The sequence below is a fragment of the Syngnathus floridae genome, chromosome 12 (assembly GCF_059516105.1).
Source record: "Syngnathus floridae isolate MCC-2025c chromosome 12, RoL_Sflo_1.0, whole genome shotgun sequence".
NCBI classification, from domain to species: domain Eukaryota; kingdom Metazoa; phylum Chordata; class Actinopteri; order Syngnathiformes; family Syngnathidae; genus Syngnathus; species Syngnathus floridae.
The window spans coordinates 6,101,796-6,118,155 of NC_142424.1; the positions used below are offsets into that span (position 1 = coordinate 6,101,796).

Here is a 16,360-nt window from a genome sequence, read left to right on the forward strand (position 1 = left end):
GATAGCTGATACTGTGCATTTACTTCCATTTTGACCTCGAGCTCTTCGTCATGGTAACAATTGCATTGTCTGAGATTTAAAATAGATTCATGTTTTTTTTTTTACGTGTATTAAAAGGTTACTTTATCTTCACATTTTTATAAATGTTGCATTTGTTGTGGAACATCTCTCGTCGTTCATTTATATATGCATTTTAAGGATGGTAAAAAAAACAATAACATTGATTTTGGTTCTTACTATTCACTAAAAACAAACAAGAGTTTTTCTATTTAAGAAAAAAGCAAAAACATACGTATATATATATATATATATATATATATATATATATATATATTTATTTATTAAAACTCAAATAGATTGACAATATTTTGCATGATTACTGTACGGTGCATACATTTCAAGGTTGCTACTAAAAAAAAAAAAAAAATTCTTCCAAGGTACAACTATGTATAACGTCAACATTTTACAACATCTTCCCGTTGTTTTAAATTTGATTCCATAAAGTATGACATCAACTTTGCAAGGTTGATGCTTTTCTCCACTAGAATGCTTTAACATTTTCAACATAATTGACTGAACTTAAACTGACATTTTCCAAAAACACGTTTTAGAGAATGACTCCTATCTTCAGGAAGTTGTTAAAAGCATGACTAGTTTTCCATTTTGTATTATTAAAAGTGTCTTTTGGACCATTTGAGGTGTTTCCCCCTAACTAGCAGGATTCATTCATGACCTTTTATATTTGATGTTTCCTTCAAGAAACATACCCCCCCCTCCTCGCATCTTTTCAGGACGGTGACGGCTTTGCCACCATGGAGACAAATGGCAGCAACACGCAGAGAGACATTTACAAGGTGTCCGTGCATGACAACTCCAGCAACTGTAGCTCGCAGTTTGCTGACGTGGCCTTGCTGCAGACGTTCAAGCCCCTGATCATCCCGTGCTACGCTCTGGTCGTGGCGGTGGGCGTCTTCGGCAACTACCTGCTCCTCTACGTCATCTGCCGAGCGCGCAAGATGCACAACGTCACCAATTTTTTCATCGGCAACTTGGCCTTCTCTGACATGCTCATGTGCGTGACGTGCGTGCCCTTCACCCTGGCGTACGCCTTCAACCCCCGTGGTTGGGTCTTCGGTCGCTTCATGTGTTACTTGGTGTACCTCATCCAGCCGGTCACCGTCTACGTTTCAGTCTTCACGCTCACCGCCATAGCTGTGGACAGGTGGGAGTCGACGGTCTTTGGCTTCAGATGAGAAACTCTGTTTGGAATTTGTGTCTGCATGACAGTAATGGGGTCTAAATCAGGGGTGTCAAACTCATTTTTGTCACGGGCCGCATCGTAGTCATAGTTTCCTTCGGAAGGCCATTATGACTTCCAAAAACTATATTCTAAAAGTAAAGACAATTTGTAATTTGTACACATAAAGTCGTTGCACAATTTATAAATAAATAAAAGGATGCGGCGGGCCATATCTGTTTGGAAATGTTTAAGTAAATAACAAATACGCAGTATTGTCAGTTTTCACTGCGTATGAAGTCTTCATGAAAAGGAAACAACTAAGAAGATGAATTAAGTTAAGGAATACTGAGACCTCGTTAATTTGTGGGGGGTTTGTTAATTCCCAGTCAAAACAAGCAACATAGTATCAAAGTTCTGTCATGGTTTATTTGTAAAACCAAAATTCACATTTTCCTTTAATCTATCTACTGAAAAATTATTTGCCTACAAATTATAAATTTTTATTATAGATGCCCCAAAATGTATTTTATACAATGTATAAGGTATAAATAGCAAGATAGCAAGATTATAGTATAAATAGCATGAATAGAAATAGCATTTCTATCACCATCAACAAAGTTCAATGAAAAAAATCAATATTTTTTTTTTCAAAATGGTGAAGCCTCAAAGACACCTAATGGTGACATTGATGGATCAGATGCTTCCTGTTCTCTGAAATATGATGTTGATTTCAGTGATGTTACAACGCACGTTTCTTTTTTTTACCTTGTGTCCTTCATGTTTTATGCTGTGAAAGTCCATTACCGCTACCAATGCATTTGCACTGTATGGCATATCTTTAAGAAGCATCCATCGCCGTTGATAATATACTTCTATTGAGCACAGTCGCAGCTCTTTAACACCATTAAGAAAAAAAACTATTTCTTTCTTTTCAAAAGAACTTGTCAGCGCTATTCATCTGAGCTACATGATGTTCGCCTCCTCTAATTACACATTTTAAACACGCCCGGCTTTTGTGCTTGGCATATGCATATTTCGACAAATTGAGCAATCCTCTAAATTGCCTGGGGATTTAAATCACAGTGTGAGCTCAGTGCGATTTCACACACATTTTTGTATATTTTTAGCCCCAACTAAAAACCCACCCGGTTATGCATGCAGAAATTATTCTTTCAGAGTGGCACCTCACAGGTATAAAAAAAAAAAAAAATCCATTCCAGTTTTTGATTTACTTTGGCCACAATTCCGAGTTTGACAAAATATGAATTTGTAGGTGGAGCATTGAAACAAAATCTATAATTAAATGTATTTTCTCCAAAATTTCAGATATTACGCCACGGTGCACCCCCTGAAGAAGCGTACCTCCGTGGCCACCTGTGTGTGTGTCCTCGCCGGGATCTGGCTAATATCCTGCGGCCTAGTCACCCCGGCGGTGAGCCACACCTATCACGTGGAGTTTAAAGACGAAGGCTTCACCATCTGCGAGGAGTTCTGGCTGGGCCGTGAGAAGGAGCGACGGGCCTACGCTTACACCACCCTGCTGCTCACCTACGTCCTGCCCCTGTCTGCCGTTTTTGTCTCTTACTTGTGCATCACGGTCAAGTTAAAAAAGTGCGTGGCGCCAGGCCACCGGACCCAAGAGAAGGCCAGCGCCCAACAAGCCCGGAAGAGGAAGATCTTCCGCTTGGTGGCCCTCTTGGTGTCCGCCTTTGCTCTCTGCTGGCTCCCTATTCATGTCTTCAACATGCTACGAGACATCGACATCCGTCTCATTAACAAACGCTTCTTCTTGCTTATCCAGCTGCTTTGCCACCTGTGCGCCATGAGCTCATCCTGCTGCAACCCTTTCCTCTACGCGTGGCTGCACGACCGATTCCGCAGCGAGCTGAGGAAGATGCTCAAATGCCGAAGCCGCGTCGGAGCGCCGGTTAACCGCTGCGCCGCCGGCGTGGTTTTATAAGTCCCGTGATGAGGAAGACAAGCAAATCCATCCATTATCATCAATCTATTTTTGAAAGGTCATTAGTGATTCACATTTGGAGACGGACAAGCATTCACACTCAATTCCCAGCTTCTCTGTGAGCTGCCTGCACCAAACTCAGGATAGTGTACAGTTCCACGACAACGGACACACAGCCTGCACAGATATCAGGTTACTTACTTCAGCATTACTTAATTAGTCAAGTCATGTGACCACCATTCATCACCTCTTGCGGCATATTGTTTTGTTGTCATTTACTTGTTATTAATCATTAATGGGGAAATTTGTATGCTAAATACAATTTTATTGGATTGAGCGATGCGATAGAATAATCGATTATAAAAATATTCAACATCCGTAGATTGTATTATTGCGAATAATTTGTGATGTGTTCTGTTGTATTGATTTTTTCTATTTTATGTGTAAACTATAATTGTATAATTTTGATTTCTTTGTGACTGTCATGAATAAAATGAATGCCGCATTATGACAGTGGGAGCTGTTGTGTGATTGACATTAAAATGAATTTGTACACATCACTACTCATTATGTGTGTGTTTTTTAATAGAAAACAACAAATTTACAGTCTTGACCAATTAAGGAAAATGATAAAAAAAAAAAAAGAGCGTCCTTTTGAGTGCATAATTGCAGAAGTCCAGTAGCTCCAGTTCACATTATTCACATTTAGCCTCCTCATTTTGTGATTCCCAAGCCTTCTGCATCTCCGCAAATTCCCTGGCCTCCCGCGGGGTGCGAATATAAGACTCAATCTCGCTGTCCGAGATCTCCTCGTCACCCGTCACATCTTTAAGCCCTTCTAGCGCCGTTCTCCGTCTTTTAGGGTGAATCACACAGGGCGGTGCGAAAAGCATCCTCTTCCCCCAGTTGGGTTCTGGACTTTGATTACTCTTGGACTCAGTATCCTCTCCTGGCTCTTTAGCCTCCTTAGAATTTCGAGTGGTTGCATATGGAGTCTGATCTTCAGGTTCAGAAGGATTTGCTTCTTCACAGCAGAGTTGGTTCTCCTCCTTTAAGGCGTCCTCATGGCTCCTCATAGCCCTCCGTAGTAGAGCAAATCTGTTCTTGACAATATCTCCCACGTGCTTAACCACATTGTCCGACGTCACCGGATCGGTCACCCAAGGGATCTCCTTCCCCAATTTGCAAAGCACCTCCTTGAGCTCACCCACTCTCTTGGCGGCGACCCGGTTCTTTTTCATTTTGGCAATGAGACAGAACTTCTCCAGTGACACTTTGATGCGAACGTGATTGGGGTTTAAGGACTGCCAGGCCAAGTAGACCGTCGCCATCATTAAGGGGACGGGCTTGCGGCCGGTCAGGATCCAGGCGTCGGCGGCCAGCTCTACCAGGGACAAGGCTCGTTTGTTTAAGTCCTTGTGGTCCTCGGCAAGGTGTTCATGCACGTCGAGGGAGCTAATTTTGTACCTGGGGGAAATAATGACATAGTATTGTACCAAACACAACACATAATTTGTCTATAATCAGAATTGAATCCTAAGGATGAGTCCTGAATTAAATTAAATGCATGTTCAATTAATTAGATTAGGTGAAGGTTGAGCACTTGAACACATTCAAATTTTAGAATGCTTTCTGTTATTAGCAATTTACATATGCAGCATCATGTAAGAACAATTAGCTATACAAGCAATGGTTGACTTAACATTTCAACATGTAAAAATGACAAACAAATAAAACCACTTACCCAGGGATAACATTGGCTGAGCATACTTGCAAGCAACCAGAGTTGATTGCGTAAATTGGAAATGTGGAGGAAACTTGAATTTCAATTGCACTCAGCAAATCGGGTCTTCAAGGGCTCCTTGTCCACAATGTTTGACATGCATCCCTTGTTCAACCAAGTTAGTTGCACAAATACTTTAGCGCAATATGTTATTGCTGAGCCCAAAGTATGAGACATTACATCACAGGGTATGTTTCTTCACATAACTGCTGCGAATAAAACAAAATGCATGCTTACTCTTGACAGTGAGCCTCCATCACATCGCTGATGTTGATCAGTGGTGCCTCGACCTTGAGAACCTTCATCATTTCTTGGTAGACGGCGCCCATCATCACAATGTCTGCCTCCATCAAACATGCGATGGTGCCCATGGTGACGGGCCAGTTGAGCTGCCTGCAGCTCACCAGCACGCAGCAGCCGGCCAGGCATTCCTTCTTCTGCAGGCTGACTTTCAGGAAGCTTTCGTGCTCGTAAGCCTGTGCGAAATACGTGCTTGACAAGGTCTCGATTTCATCGTTGGCCCGTAGGACTCTGCAGAGGGCTTTTAGTTGCTGCTGGCCTGCGTGGGTTTGAAAAGTAAAAGAGCATTTCAAAGTGGGGCACACAGTAAACACATTACGATAATCGAGTAACAAAGAAGCTCACCTTTTATCTGATTTAAACATGGCTTTTTAGCAACAGCTGTTGTTCGGCTGTAGCTGACATCTGAAAAGTAAAAAGTAATTTACATGGACGCAATAAACGATACATGAAACGCATTGTCTGGAAATTCCATCAAACAAAACAGGCAACGGTATAAAAGGATTAATTGTTCGTTTTTTACCTGAGCCTTCGAAAACATCGTGGGTGAGAGCCCCTTCTGACACTACGGCACCACAGTCCACGCAGACATTCTGACGCTGAGTGTGATGATCGTCCTCCACAATGTTGGGCGAGCCGCAGCGGGGACATTTTAAACCCGCTGCAGGCATGTCGTGTCACTTACCGCCGCAATAAATTAATATAATCTCACTTAACACACGGGAAAAATCGGGAAGAAGACACCGAAGGAGGCTCGATGTAGTCATCAAAATAGTTCCGGGTAGAAACAACGTTAGAAGGCGATGGTTCCGCCCTCATAAGGGAAAATATGCAAACGTCACTACATTCATTCATCATCATCATCATCCGAACCGTTTATCATCACGAGGGCTTTTTAAAAAGCCAGATTCTATTTAAAATAAAGAGAACCAGACTGATTATCGCAAATACTTTATTCTTGTAACAATTTTGGGAACTAAAAATGATTCAATATTCTTGTACAGTAAATACAAAACAATTTTCTTTTGTACAGTTTGAAAATAGACAAAGCATCATCCACACTCGCGTGAGAATTAGGAAAGAGAAAAACAGCACTTCATTTGGCATTTTGTTTTAGTCTCAGATATGTTAATACTTTACAACCGTACATTGCAATCAGTGTCGAGATTCTAACGCAAGCTTAGTAAAGTGCTTTTTTTTGGATCATGTAAACATTTAATCAGTGCAAGAAGATGTGGAAATGTAACAAATGTAGAGCTAGAACCATCAAAAAGGCAAACATTTACAAAAAAGGACAAACAGAAGCTTTTTTTCTGCTCTTAAGGAATTATGTTGGCAACATTTCATACAGTTTAAGACTGTCAATAACTGCTCGATTGTAACAAAGAACGGTCTAATTTTCCACTCGGCTAAATATCTTTGAAATGCAGAGAAAAGTAGGCAAAAAAAGCCAAACCCACCTAGACGACTTTTTTCATAGACGAGAGAATGCTCGGTTGTTCATCCATGACGCGCACTAGTAAGTTGTCGATGTACAGCTCCAGCTCGGCAATCTTTCGGTCCTTGTTCTGAAGCTGCGTCTCCTGCTTTACCACCAGAGCGATGAGTTCTTCCCGGGTGAGCATCGAGTAGGGCCCAGCTTTCACCTACAATGGGATTGCCAACGAAACAAAATCAATCCATTTGAAATTCCATTTCAGAAGGTACGTCATTTATTTGCAATCTGGACAGGGAGGGGGTGAGCATGTATGCTGTAAATCTTATTTTTCAAATGTTTTGCCAGAAGAACGTCCCCAAATACTTTAAATTTTGGCAAAACATGTCTCCTACAGTATGAAATGTCAACTACCTTTGTGTTCTCCTCAACTTGACCAACATTTCCCACCATTTTCTTTTTGTCTACTTGGACCTCCGTGACGACAGGATGTTGTTCTTGAGCACTGAGCGGTTTCACAGGATGTAGTCTGCAATGGACAAAAATAAACAATGACAATAAAGAACAATATTATTTATAAACGGCAATATTTATTATATATACACCATTTATTAATTTATTTATCTATCTATTTATTTATTTAATCTATTAATTTATTTTATCTATTTATTTGCTTTTTTAAATTTTTTATTGATTTACAATTTTAACATGTAAAAAAATAATTGAGATCAGCGGGGATCTTCATAGCTCAAAAGATTCTCCATGCATGCGTTCACGAACTTACCTGCGTGACGGTGCTGGAGGCGCTTCCTTCTTCCCGCCTACATCCCGCCCGTGCTGCGGCGTGCTCGGCTTTGGTTCTTTCGGCGGATTCTCCCGGTGCGCCAAAGTCTGTGCTTGGGTTTTAGTGTCATCGGGTAAAGTACGAGTGTTACTTTGCGTGCTTGATACAGCAGCCGTCTTGGCGGGAGGTGCAGGGGCACGGGCTACTTTAGAAGATTTGACTTTGGTGTCTGGATCGGGAGTTTGGGACACGGGTGGCGGCCATGACACTGAAGAGGACACGTGAGCACACTCGATCCCATCGTCGTCATCATCAAATGGATTCAAGCTGTGCGCTTCTGGCTTGGACTCGGTGCTTGGTATTGACGGTGCTGGGCGTTTATGTTTTTGCGCATCTGCGGGAGATCTACTTCGAGGAGGGATGGTCTGCACCGAGCGCTGGGGCGGAACACTGGCTGTTTTCACCTCCTTGTCTTTGACCTGTTCGGTAATCGGCGGCGGTTCATCCCGTCTGGCTGTTCTTCCGGGCGGCTGAGGCGCTGGTCGCTTCTCACGTTGAGCGATTGTGGTTGAAGTCTCAGGCTGTTGCAAACTGCTTAAGAGAAGCACATTTTGGTGAGCATAAGTATTGGGACGGATTGACTCAAGCAAATACGATCATTTTCCCCTCCGCATTAAATTTGACCAAACCTCATTTTAGGCCTGTATGAAAATAAAAGTGAGCATAAATTAAGGTGAAATTAAAATACCGTCACTCGAGTCGTTCCTTGTTGACGTAACAGCCAAGTTAATGAAGTCAAGGCGAGAGATGGACGACGATGCCACCACAAGCCATGCAAGTTTCACGAAGCCGTCGGGCTTGGATTACGTACCGAGTGTGTTGCCATGGCGACGGCAAAGGTAACCCAGACGAGGAAGTCACTCCTTCGTGCATTTAAATGACTCTGACCTTGAATATCTTTTTCATCTAGCGCCAACTACTTATGTCTTCAAGTTCCTACTTGGAAGAACATCGCCTTGATTCGATCCAATTCGATCGAACTACATTTAATTGTATGTTATTGATTGACAAAGTGTGTAGTTGAAGTACTGTGAAGGGAAAAGATGTTTGGATTGGTCAATGTGTCGTCATGGAAACACTGACCTTTGGGTGACGACGGTTGGGTCTGACCTAGAAGCTGCGTTGTTGTCCTCAAAGGGATGATTAGAACCTTCTTCTTCAAACGGATTGGAGGAATTCACTTGAGGATTGTCAACATCACTCTTTGCATCATCCCTCCTTTTCTTTTCTTCTTCATCCTTCCATCGCCTTTCTTGCTCCTTCTCTTCCTCGACTCTCTTCTTTTGTTTTTCCTCCTCCAACTTTTTCTGTTCTTCTTCCCTCCTTGCGTCCTCAACCCTTTGGCATTCCTCTTCTTCAGCAAGTTTTCTCTTTTGCTCTTCCTCCTTTTGTCTCTCCTCAAGCTCTTCCTCCTTTCTTTTGGCTTCTCGCACTTCCTCCTCCAACTTTCTCTCCTCTTCTTCCCTTCTCCTTTCTTCCTCCTTCGCTCTCTCTTCTTCCTCCAACTGTTCCTCCTCTTCTCTCTGTCTCCTCACTCGTTCCTCTTCCTCTTCTCTCGCCTTCTCTTCTTTCCTTCTCTCTTCGAGTCTGCGTTGCTCCTCTTGTTCTTCTCGTCGTCTCGCACGCTCCTCATCCTCCTTTCGAATTTTCTCTTGCAAGGCCTCCTCCTCCAGCCTGATTCTCTCCTCTTCTTCCTTTCTCGCCTTCTCTTCATTCCTTCTCCTGTCTTCTTCAAGTCTCCGCTGCTCCTCAGCTAATCGTTCTTCTTGTCTCCTCATTCTCTCCTCTTCTTCCTCTCTCGCCATCTCTTCATCTCTTTTGCGCTGTTCTTCCTCCCATTTCAGCTTCTCCTCTTCTAATCTTTCCAGTTCTTGTCTTCTCAGCTTCTCTTCTTCTTCTTCATGTCTCTTTTGCTCCGCTAACCGTTCCTGCTCTTCTTCTCTTCTGATCCTCTCCTCTTCTTCTCTTTTCCTCTCTTCTTCCTCCCATCTCAACTTCTCCTCCTCTAACCTTTTCAGTTCTTGTCTTCTCAGCCTCTCCTCTTCCTCCTCCCGTCGCTTTTCTTCTTCTAACCGTTCCTGCTCTTCTTCTCTTCTGACTCTCTCCTCTTCCTCTCTTTTCCTCTCTTCCTCCTCCCGTCTCAACGTCTCCTCTTCTAACCTTTCCAGTTCTTGTCTTCTCAGCCTCTCCTCTTCTTCCTCCCTTCTTTTTTCCTCCTCTAGCTGTTTTTGCTCGTCTCTTCTTATCCTCTCCTCTTCCTCCCGTCTCAACGTCTCCTCTTCTAACCTTTCCAGTTCTTCTCTTCTGACCCTCTCCTCTTCCTCTCGTCTCATCTTTTCCTCTTCTAACCTTTCCAGTTCTTCTCTTCTGACCCTCTCCTCTTCCTCTCGTCTCATCTTTTCCTCTTCTAATCTTTCCATTTCTTCTCGTCTCATCCTCTCCTCTTCGTCTCTTTTCCTCTCTTCTTCTTCATCCTGTCTCCTCTTCTCCATTTCTTGTCTTCTTGCTTCCTCTTCTTGCTCCTTTCTGGCCTTTTCTTCATCTCTTTCCCTCTCCTCTTCTTCTCGTCTTCTCCTTTCCTTCTCTTTCTCCACAAGCTCTTTTCTCCTTTTCATCTCCTCGTTGTTGTCCACTTCCTCGTTCCTCATTTCTTCCTCCTCCTCCTCCTCCCAGGGTGTGTACTGCCTTATCACAGGAAGCGATTCGACGGGCGGCGGGGAGCTTTCCGGAACATCTTCCATAGATCCGTGTCCCGAGCTGGTCAGACTGAAGTTGGAGCCGATGCGCGTGGTGCGAGGCAGCGGTTCCTCGCAGTAAACGTGACTGCCATTGATGCACAGGTTGCTCTTTTCCACAGCGGCACGTTTCTGAGACGCCTCTTTATTGTCCGAGCTGCCGGAGCGTTTGTGTTTCATGAACTTGAACTTCTTCTTACCTGTAAAAGGCATAAATGGAACTTGTCAAATATTAACGAGATTGGTTTCATTTTGTTTTCTTCCCTGTTTCATTGTTTTAAGTCACAATGGAATCAAACTAGGTAGCAAGGGAAGTAGCAAGCTAGCATGTGAACTGAGCAATTATTACAATTATTTTTCGTTCTAGCTTAATCCAAATCATTAATTTTTTTTCACAATTTCCTTTGCTAAACTGTAAAGAGAAGTCAACTAGTCCATGAAAATGTTCCCACTGACCTTCTGAGGCATCCACATTGAGCCCAGAAGATAAGCTGCCACTCAGTGAGGAGTTCTTGGCAGGCAGGACGGACATGGACTGTGACATGTTCCTCTGCAAGTTGGACTTGTGCGAAAACAAAGATTTGAGTTTAGCTTTCTTCTTCTTCTCTTCGCCCGCACCTCCTCTGCCATCCACGCTCTCCTCTTCATCTTCCTCGCTGTCAGTGAGGACCTGCCTGAACGACAACGCCACCGCATCCGGTTCTTTTTTCTTGCCCCGGACTTTGTCCTTGAGCTTGCCCAGACGGGATCGAGGCTTGCCCGCGGCGGTGAGGTCGAACATGCTGGCCGTCATGTTGTTCCTCATGAACTGGATGTCCACCAGCACCTCGCCTCGGTCTTTATCCGACTTGCCGCTCTTGTCCAGTAACTTGAACCACCTGTGTGTAGAAAAACCAAAAGAACGTTGGACCAAAAAAGCTTGAAGGTCTCAATAACACAGAAGTAGGGGATTGAATTTGGGGCCGAGTGTAAATGTCACGCTTTTAAATGACATGGCAAAGCTTTAGTGGCAAAATTATTTTATATGATGTCATATAGACTCAAGATCGAAGGTCTTGTATTCCACTCTGAGATTTGGATGATCGATCTTTGAAAGTTATTTTGACATCAGAGCAAGTAGTTGTATAAGTCCAAAAAATAGGGAAACAAAATATGACCGTTTTTACCTTTTCCAGGTTTTTTTTTTTTTTTAATGGCAACTGTGATCCTGCTAGCAAATGGAAAGTGACTTCATGGGAAAGTTTTCAACGAGGAGCTAAAAGTGAGCAATCGTTTGACTGCACCAACCATGGAGAGTTTGAATGAATGCTTTGATTGTTAAGTTTGCATTTAAGCATCTTTGTGCAGCATTCTACAATTTCTGAAATCAATCTAAAGCTTTTCTATGTAAAAAAAAAAAAAAAAGTCTCACATGACAAGACAACAGTAAGACTGCTGGTTCTGAGGGGGGGGTCTCAGGATGGGAGGGAAACAAATCACAAAGCAACCGAGTCAGCATTAAAAGTGCTTATCAAGCATAAATCTGAAAAAACAACTCCAACTGAAATCTGGATTCCTGGGGAAATGAGAAGGCGTTTTGTGTGTGTGTGTGTGTGTGTGTGTCTATGCAGGGGTTCTCTCTGGTATTTTGGTGCTGCAGGCCAGTCTTGAGTACTAAATAAAGTAAAACAATCTTAAAAACTAACAGCTGTGGCTCAAATGATCATGTATTACATGTCACATGGCATCATATTAATAACACTGCAAGAATTTTACAAGCTGTATATATATTTTTTTTTATCAAAATTAATTCCAGTAAAACAATACCTGCATTTTATTCAAGAAGCAAAAAATGGTCAGTAGTTAAATCAGCATTTGCTGTATACAATTTGTTGTAAAAAAAAACTATACAAATGCTTACTGTTTCAATATACTGAAGAAATACTAACAACTGACCTCCTTTCATTGATAGAAAACTAACACGAGGACAAGTTAAGAAAAAAAAAAAAAGAGAGAAGTACCTGACTTCCAATTGCAACACAAAGGAAGTTACACACACACAAAAAAAAAAAAAACTCAGGGAAGTCTTCACTTCAAGCCCGGGTGACAAAGATGGCTTCAAGCCGACTCATCTGACACTTGAGTGCAAAGTGGAGGCTCATGACTCAACCTTGTCAACAAGCATTCTCCTTTTCGTGCTCGCACACACACACACACACATCCTTCCCTGTGCAGCATGTAGTCCTGATAAGAACAATGGCCGCTCTGGCGGAGACCTCTTATCACAGCACACACAGCTGTGCGAGCGGGAGAAGAGTCAGCTAAGCAGTGATAAGTGTCCATGTAGCAAAAGTGAATGGAGCTTATCAGAGCTGGCCATCAGTAAAGGTTTTGGAGGCAGGGTGGAGCTGGAGAAAACATAACTAGGGAGGACTGATATGCTCTTTAGTCTAATGATGCACATTAGCGCACACCCAAAACAACTTTTAAGCCATGTTTATTTCTAGAACAAGCACCACTCGTTATGTCTAACGTTTAACTACAGTAGCGTATTGGACCTAAGTGTTCATCAGAAACAAGATAGACATTTCATTCCCAACAGCATATTTAATATGCATCAGACATTGGCAGACATTCACACAACTCTGCAAAATTCACAACAGCTTGCTCTTAGGCACATTTTAGGCGTTTGTTTGTGTAATTTCGCATATACACGAGCAAGGCACACCAGAGAGCCAAGTATTTACATGCAAGCAGTCAATTTTCCATAATGTGTCCTCTAAGAGAACGTCTCTCTCCTGGTGCCCCCCTCAAAATTGCTAAATTCCTTTCACATCCCAAGCTGAGCCACATTGCTCGTATGTTTCACATAGCTGAAACCACACAGTCAACATTTGAAAAAGATTTTCCTGGCTCTGCAAGGCCCATCCAGAGTTAAACTCGACCAAGTCTTAACCGCTGATGACCTCTAGAAAAACAGTCAGCAAGGTATTTTTTTGAATATTGAAAATAAATTGATGCATCGTTAAAAATAAAACAGGAAGTTGCACCCAAACTAATCAAAACAACCTACTTGGTAGAGGTAATAAAACTGATAGCAAGCACAGTCCATTTAATTGCTTCATGTCAAAGTCCATCGTTTGGTTACATTATTGATCAAGTAAGCCAAGTTACAATAAACACAACATAACGTGGCTATTATTAGGCTATCTTTGAAATCATGTTGTATTATAACAACCTTTACAGCAGCCGGGAGTGCTGTTTTTGTCAAAAATGACCTTGCGGGTCATCCAATGTTTATTTTTTACTGATAAAGCAGCTAGGAATGCGAGGCCTTGGACCGATGTAAAACCTCGCAGGCAAGGAGTGTTTGACATACTTGCAAACAGATCATCCAAAAAAAAAAAACATTTCAGGCACTACGATGATGATGGGAGAAGGTTGTGGTGGTAAGTACGTTCAAGCAGAGTAATAAGAAGGTGAGTAAGAAAAAAAAGCTGGTATGCAGGCAGTCACATGGTGGCGGAATAAACTACTTACGAGCAGCTTAGCATAACACAACACTTTGTATGCTTCACTCTTAAAGTGGAAAAACTATTTTCCTAAAATGAAATGTCTTATAACCAATTCAATGGTTACTCCCTTGAATGAAGAAATATTTGGAAAAGGACTTAAAAATATTTTCACTCATTTTAATAATCAAGGGTGATTAGCATCTCAGAAGTGGTCATTGAATATAAAAAAAATCGACTTTTTAATGTATCTTTTTTCTAATTGTGTCAGGACATTGTCTTTTCCTTTGTAGCTGCAGCACTTCATCAGCGAGATGGGGAATTATTTGTGGGCCGATATTATAAATGTCTGGATGTATACGGTGCATATTGCAAATGCATTTCTATCTTTTCAATTAAATTTAACCAATTTATTCCATGATTGCTAAAAAAAAAGTGCAATTTAAAACGCGTCGTTTAAATTATGCAAAACAACATAAAAAGATGAGCACGATATGCTTGCTTCATCTTCAAAATCCGCGGCACCAAACAATTCAAAGTTGGTGTACTCACTCAGTTTTGTTACGGCTCTTATCCTGAGCGAGCAGTCCCAAATCAATGACTGCCTGACCCAACAGCTTGTCCGGACCGACCAGGGCTCTGTGCAGGACGTGGACGTGCAGCGTGCCTCGCTCCCCTCCCGTGCCCTGCTGCGGCAGCTCGAAAGCGGCTTCCTCCTTCCACACTGGCGCCACGCTCTTCTCCACCACGGAGGTCTGGTACTTGTCTTTGCCCATTTGGATGAGCGCGTACGCGTCGTTGGTGCCGCCTTTGCCCTTCGCCCTGAGGCCACGGGCTTGGAGGACGGTCACCTGGACGCTGGTCGGACACCAGGGCTGCTCCAGAAACGACATACCGGCTGTTGAAGTTACAAAGCGGCTGAGATGTGACCAACCAGCCGCTCCAGGAAAAGTTGCTCAAGTACAGTGCGATACCGGCCGGACATTAGGACGGGTTGGAGTGGGCGTGGTTAAAACGGGATTGGGGGGGTTGGGTTCAAGTGAAGCCCCGCCCCCAGATTAACAAATTACTTATGTTGATGGACCACGGCTGTCACTCACCACTAATACTCATCCAACTAAGTATCTAATTCTACATTCTCAAAGGCGAGACACTACAATTATACTTCCATGTTATATATTTAGATTCAGTTGTGAAATGATCAAACAGTCAATTAAAAACTTGTTTGCTCTGAATAAGTTAAAAAATCACAAAAGTGCAGGTGATCTGTTTTTCATTGACTATATCTCCAAAATGTCTTTCCTCAGTATACAACAAAGTCGTCCCAATACTTTTGGAGGGGCCTGTATTTTTATAGACTCATAATAAGAGGAAATTCAATTTCCACTCTGCAGTACCACACAGAAGCAAATCTCATATGCAGCCATTTAAGGAGACATGTTTGAATAGCAATAAAATGATGTGCTGAAATGTCATTGTAATCATTTCCATCCTGAAACACAAACGGTGCATTCTGTGCTGTGTTATTTTATGTGTTGAGTCACCAGTCCGCTTCCTGGAGCCCTGATGCTTATTTATAGAATCTTGAGCCAATTACTGAAGTGATGCAAGAGTGCATCTCCTGACTGCACCGTCAAAAAATACAAGATGTGAACCAATCAAATGTGTTCATTCCGGTATTGGTGACATATGTGACTAATTAAAAAAAAGGAACAAGCACTTGCATTCACACCTATGTCAATTTTAAAGTCTTCACTCAACCATGGAAGCTTCTCAATGGATGATGTTCTATTTTATGGCCACTAGATGTCTGCCTCTGATTTCTGGTGTGCGCTATGAGTCATTCCAGTCAACATGGAATCTAGAAATTTAATTTGTCTGTAATGGATATTAAATTAATTGCTCATTCCATTTATGGTTCTATGGTTATTATCACATTTTTACTCTCAGCATCAAAGGTTGGTTTGAAGGTTTTGTTTAGGCATTTGGAGTTTTCTCTTTATATTGGAGCTTATCATATTCCTGGTGGGTCTACAGAAGAGCTGTGCAATTTCCTTGACAACTGACTATATTGGGCTTTTGCAGAATTTAATTTCATGGGAACTCGACCCAATTATTGTAATTTGTGTAACTGGATTAAGGAGTGAAGATGACGGCATTACATTTGTTATGATCAAATTGGCTAGAAAAATATAGATATCGTTCCAGTTTTACACTAAAAGACAGAGATTCCTTTTTGCACTGCGGCTTAGCTTGTTATCTCAATATCATGTCTTTAAAATACAGATGCTCCCTTCTCTCCCTGGAGTGTCAACATCAGATGACAGTCCCGTGAGCAAAGAGTAACGCTTCCTCCCGAGAGTTATCACAAAGCCCCTTCTAGCTGAGGGGATGGGGGTGTGGGGGGTTCTGGAGCAACATGGCCAATGTGTCCAATGGGCCCCCTGGGCTGAGGGCTCCCGCTGGAGGATCTGGCATTGGAAGTCTCGCTGGATTTGAGCAGGCATCAAACAGTGAACATTTCCAAAGTTATTTAAATTCACCAACGTGACACAGTGCACTGATGTGTTAG

General features: G+C 42.4%; 3 protein-coding genes across 3 annotated transcripts; 1 reads left to right on the plus strand and 2 right to left on the minus strand.

Annotated features, from left to right (window-relative positions):
• Window positions 1–763: 763 nt before the first annotated feature.
• On the plus strand, window positions 764–3,714 carry LOC148389818 (prolactin-releasing peptide receptor-like). Its single transcript, XM_088391669.1, has 2 exons — window positions 764–1,222; window positions 2,567–3,714. Exons 1-2 carry the CDS (start codon window positions 813–815, stop codon window positions 3,198–3,200), a joined length of 1,044 nt encoding a protein of 347 aa, XP_088247795.1. The 5' UTR covers window positions 764–812; the 3' UTR covers window positions 3,201–3,714.
• A 47-nt stretch (window positions 3,715–3,761) lies between these two features.
• On the minus strand, window positions 3,762–6,057 carry brf2 (BRF2 general transcription factor IIIB subunit). Its single transcript, XM_088391668.1, has 4 exons — window positions 5,807–6,057; window positions 5,629–5,688; window positions 5,221–5,542; window positions 3,762–4,667 (listed from the first exon to the last, which is right to left on the minus strand). Exons 1-4 carry the CDS (start codon window positions 5,952–5,954, stop codon window positions 3,896–3,898), a joined length of 1,302 nt encoding a protein of 433 aa, XP_088247794.1. The 5' UTR covers window positions 5,955–6,057; the 3' UTR covers window positions 3,762–3,895.
• A 161-nt stretch (window positions 6,058–6,218) lies between these two features.
• Window positions 6,219–14,792, minus strand: rab11fip1b (RAB11 family interacting protein 1 (class I) b). Its single transcript, XM_088391654.1, has 6 exons — window positions 14,341–14,792; window positions 10,754–11,175; window positions 8,646–10,497; window positions 7,503–8,093; window positions 7,133–7,247; window positions 6,219–6,929 (listed from the first exon to the last, which is right to left on the minus strand). The coding sequence occupies exons 1-6, from the start codon at window positions 14,679–14,681 to the stop codon at window positions 6,744–6,746; spliced, it is 3,507 nt and encodes a 1,168-aa protein (XP_088247780.1). The 5' UTR covers window positions 14,682–14,792; the 3' UTR covers window positions 6,219–6,743.
• Window positions 14,793–16,360: the final 1,568 nt, after the last annotated feature.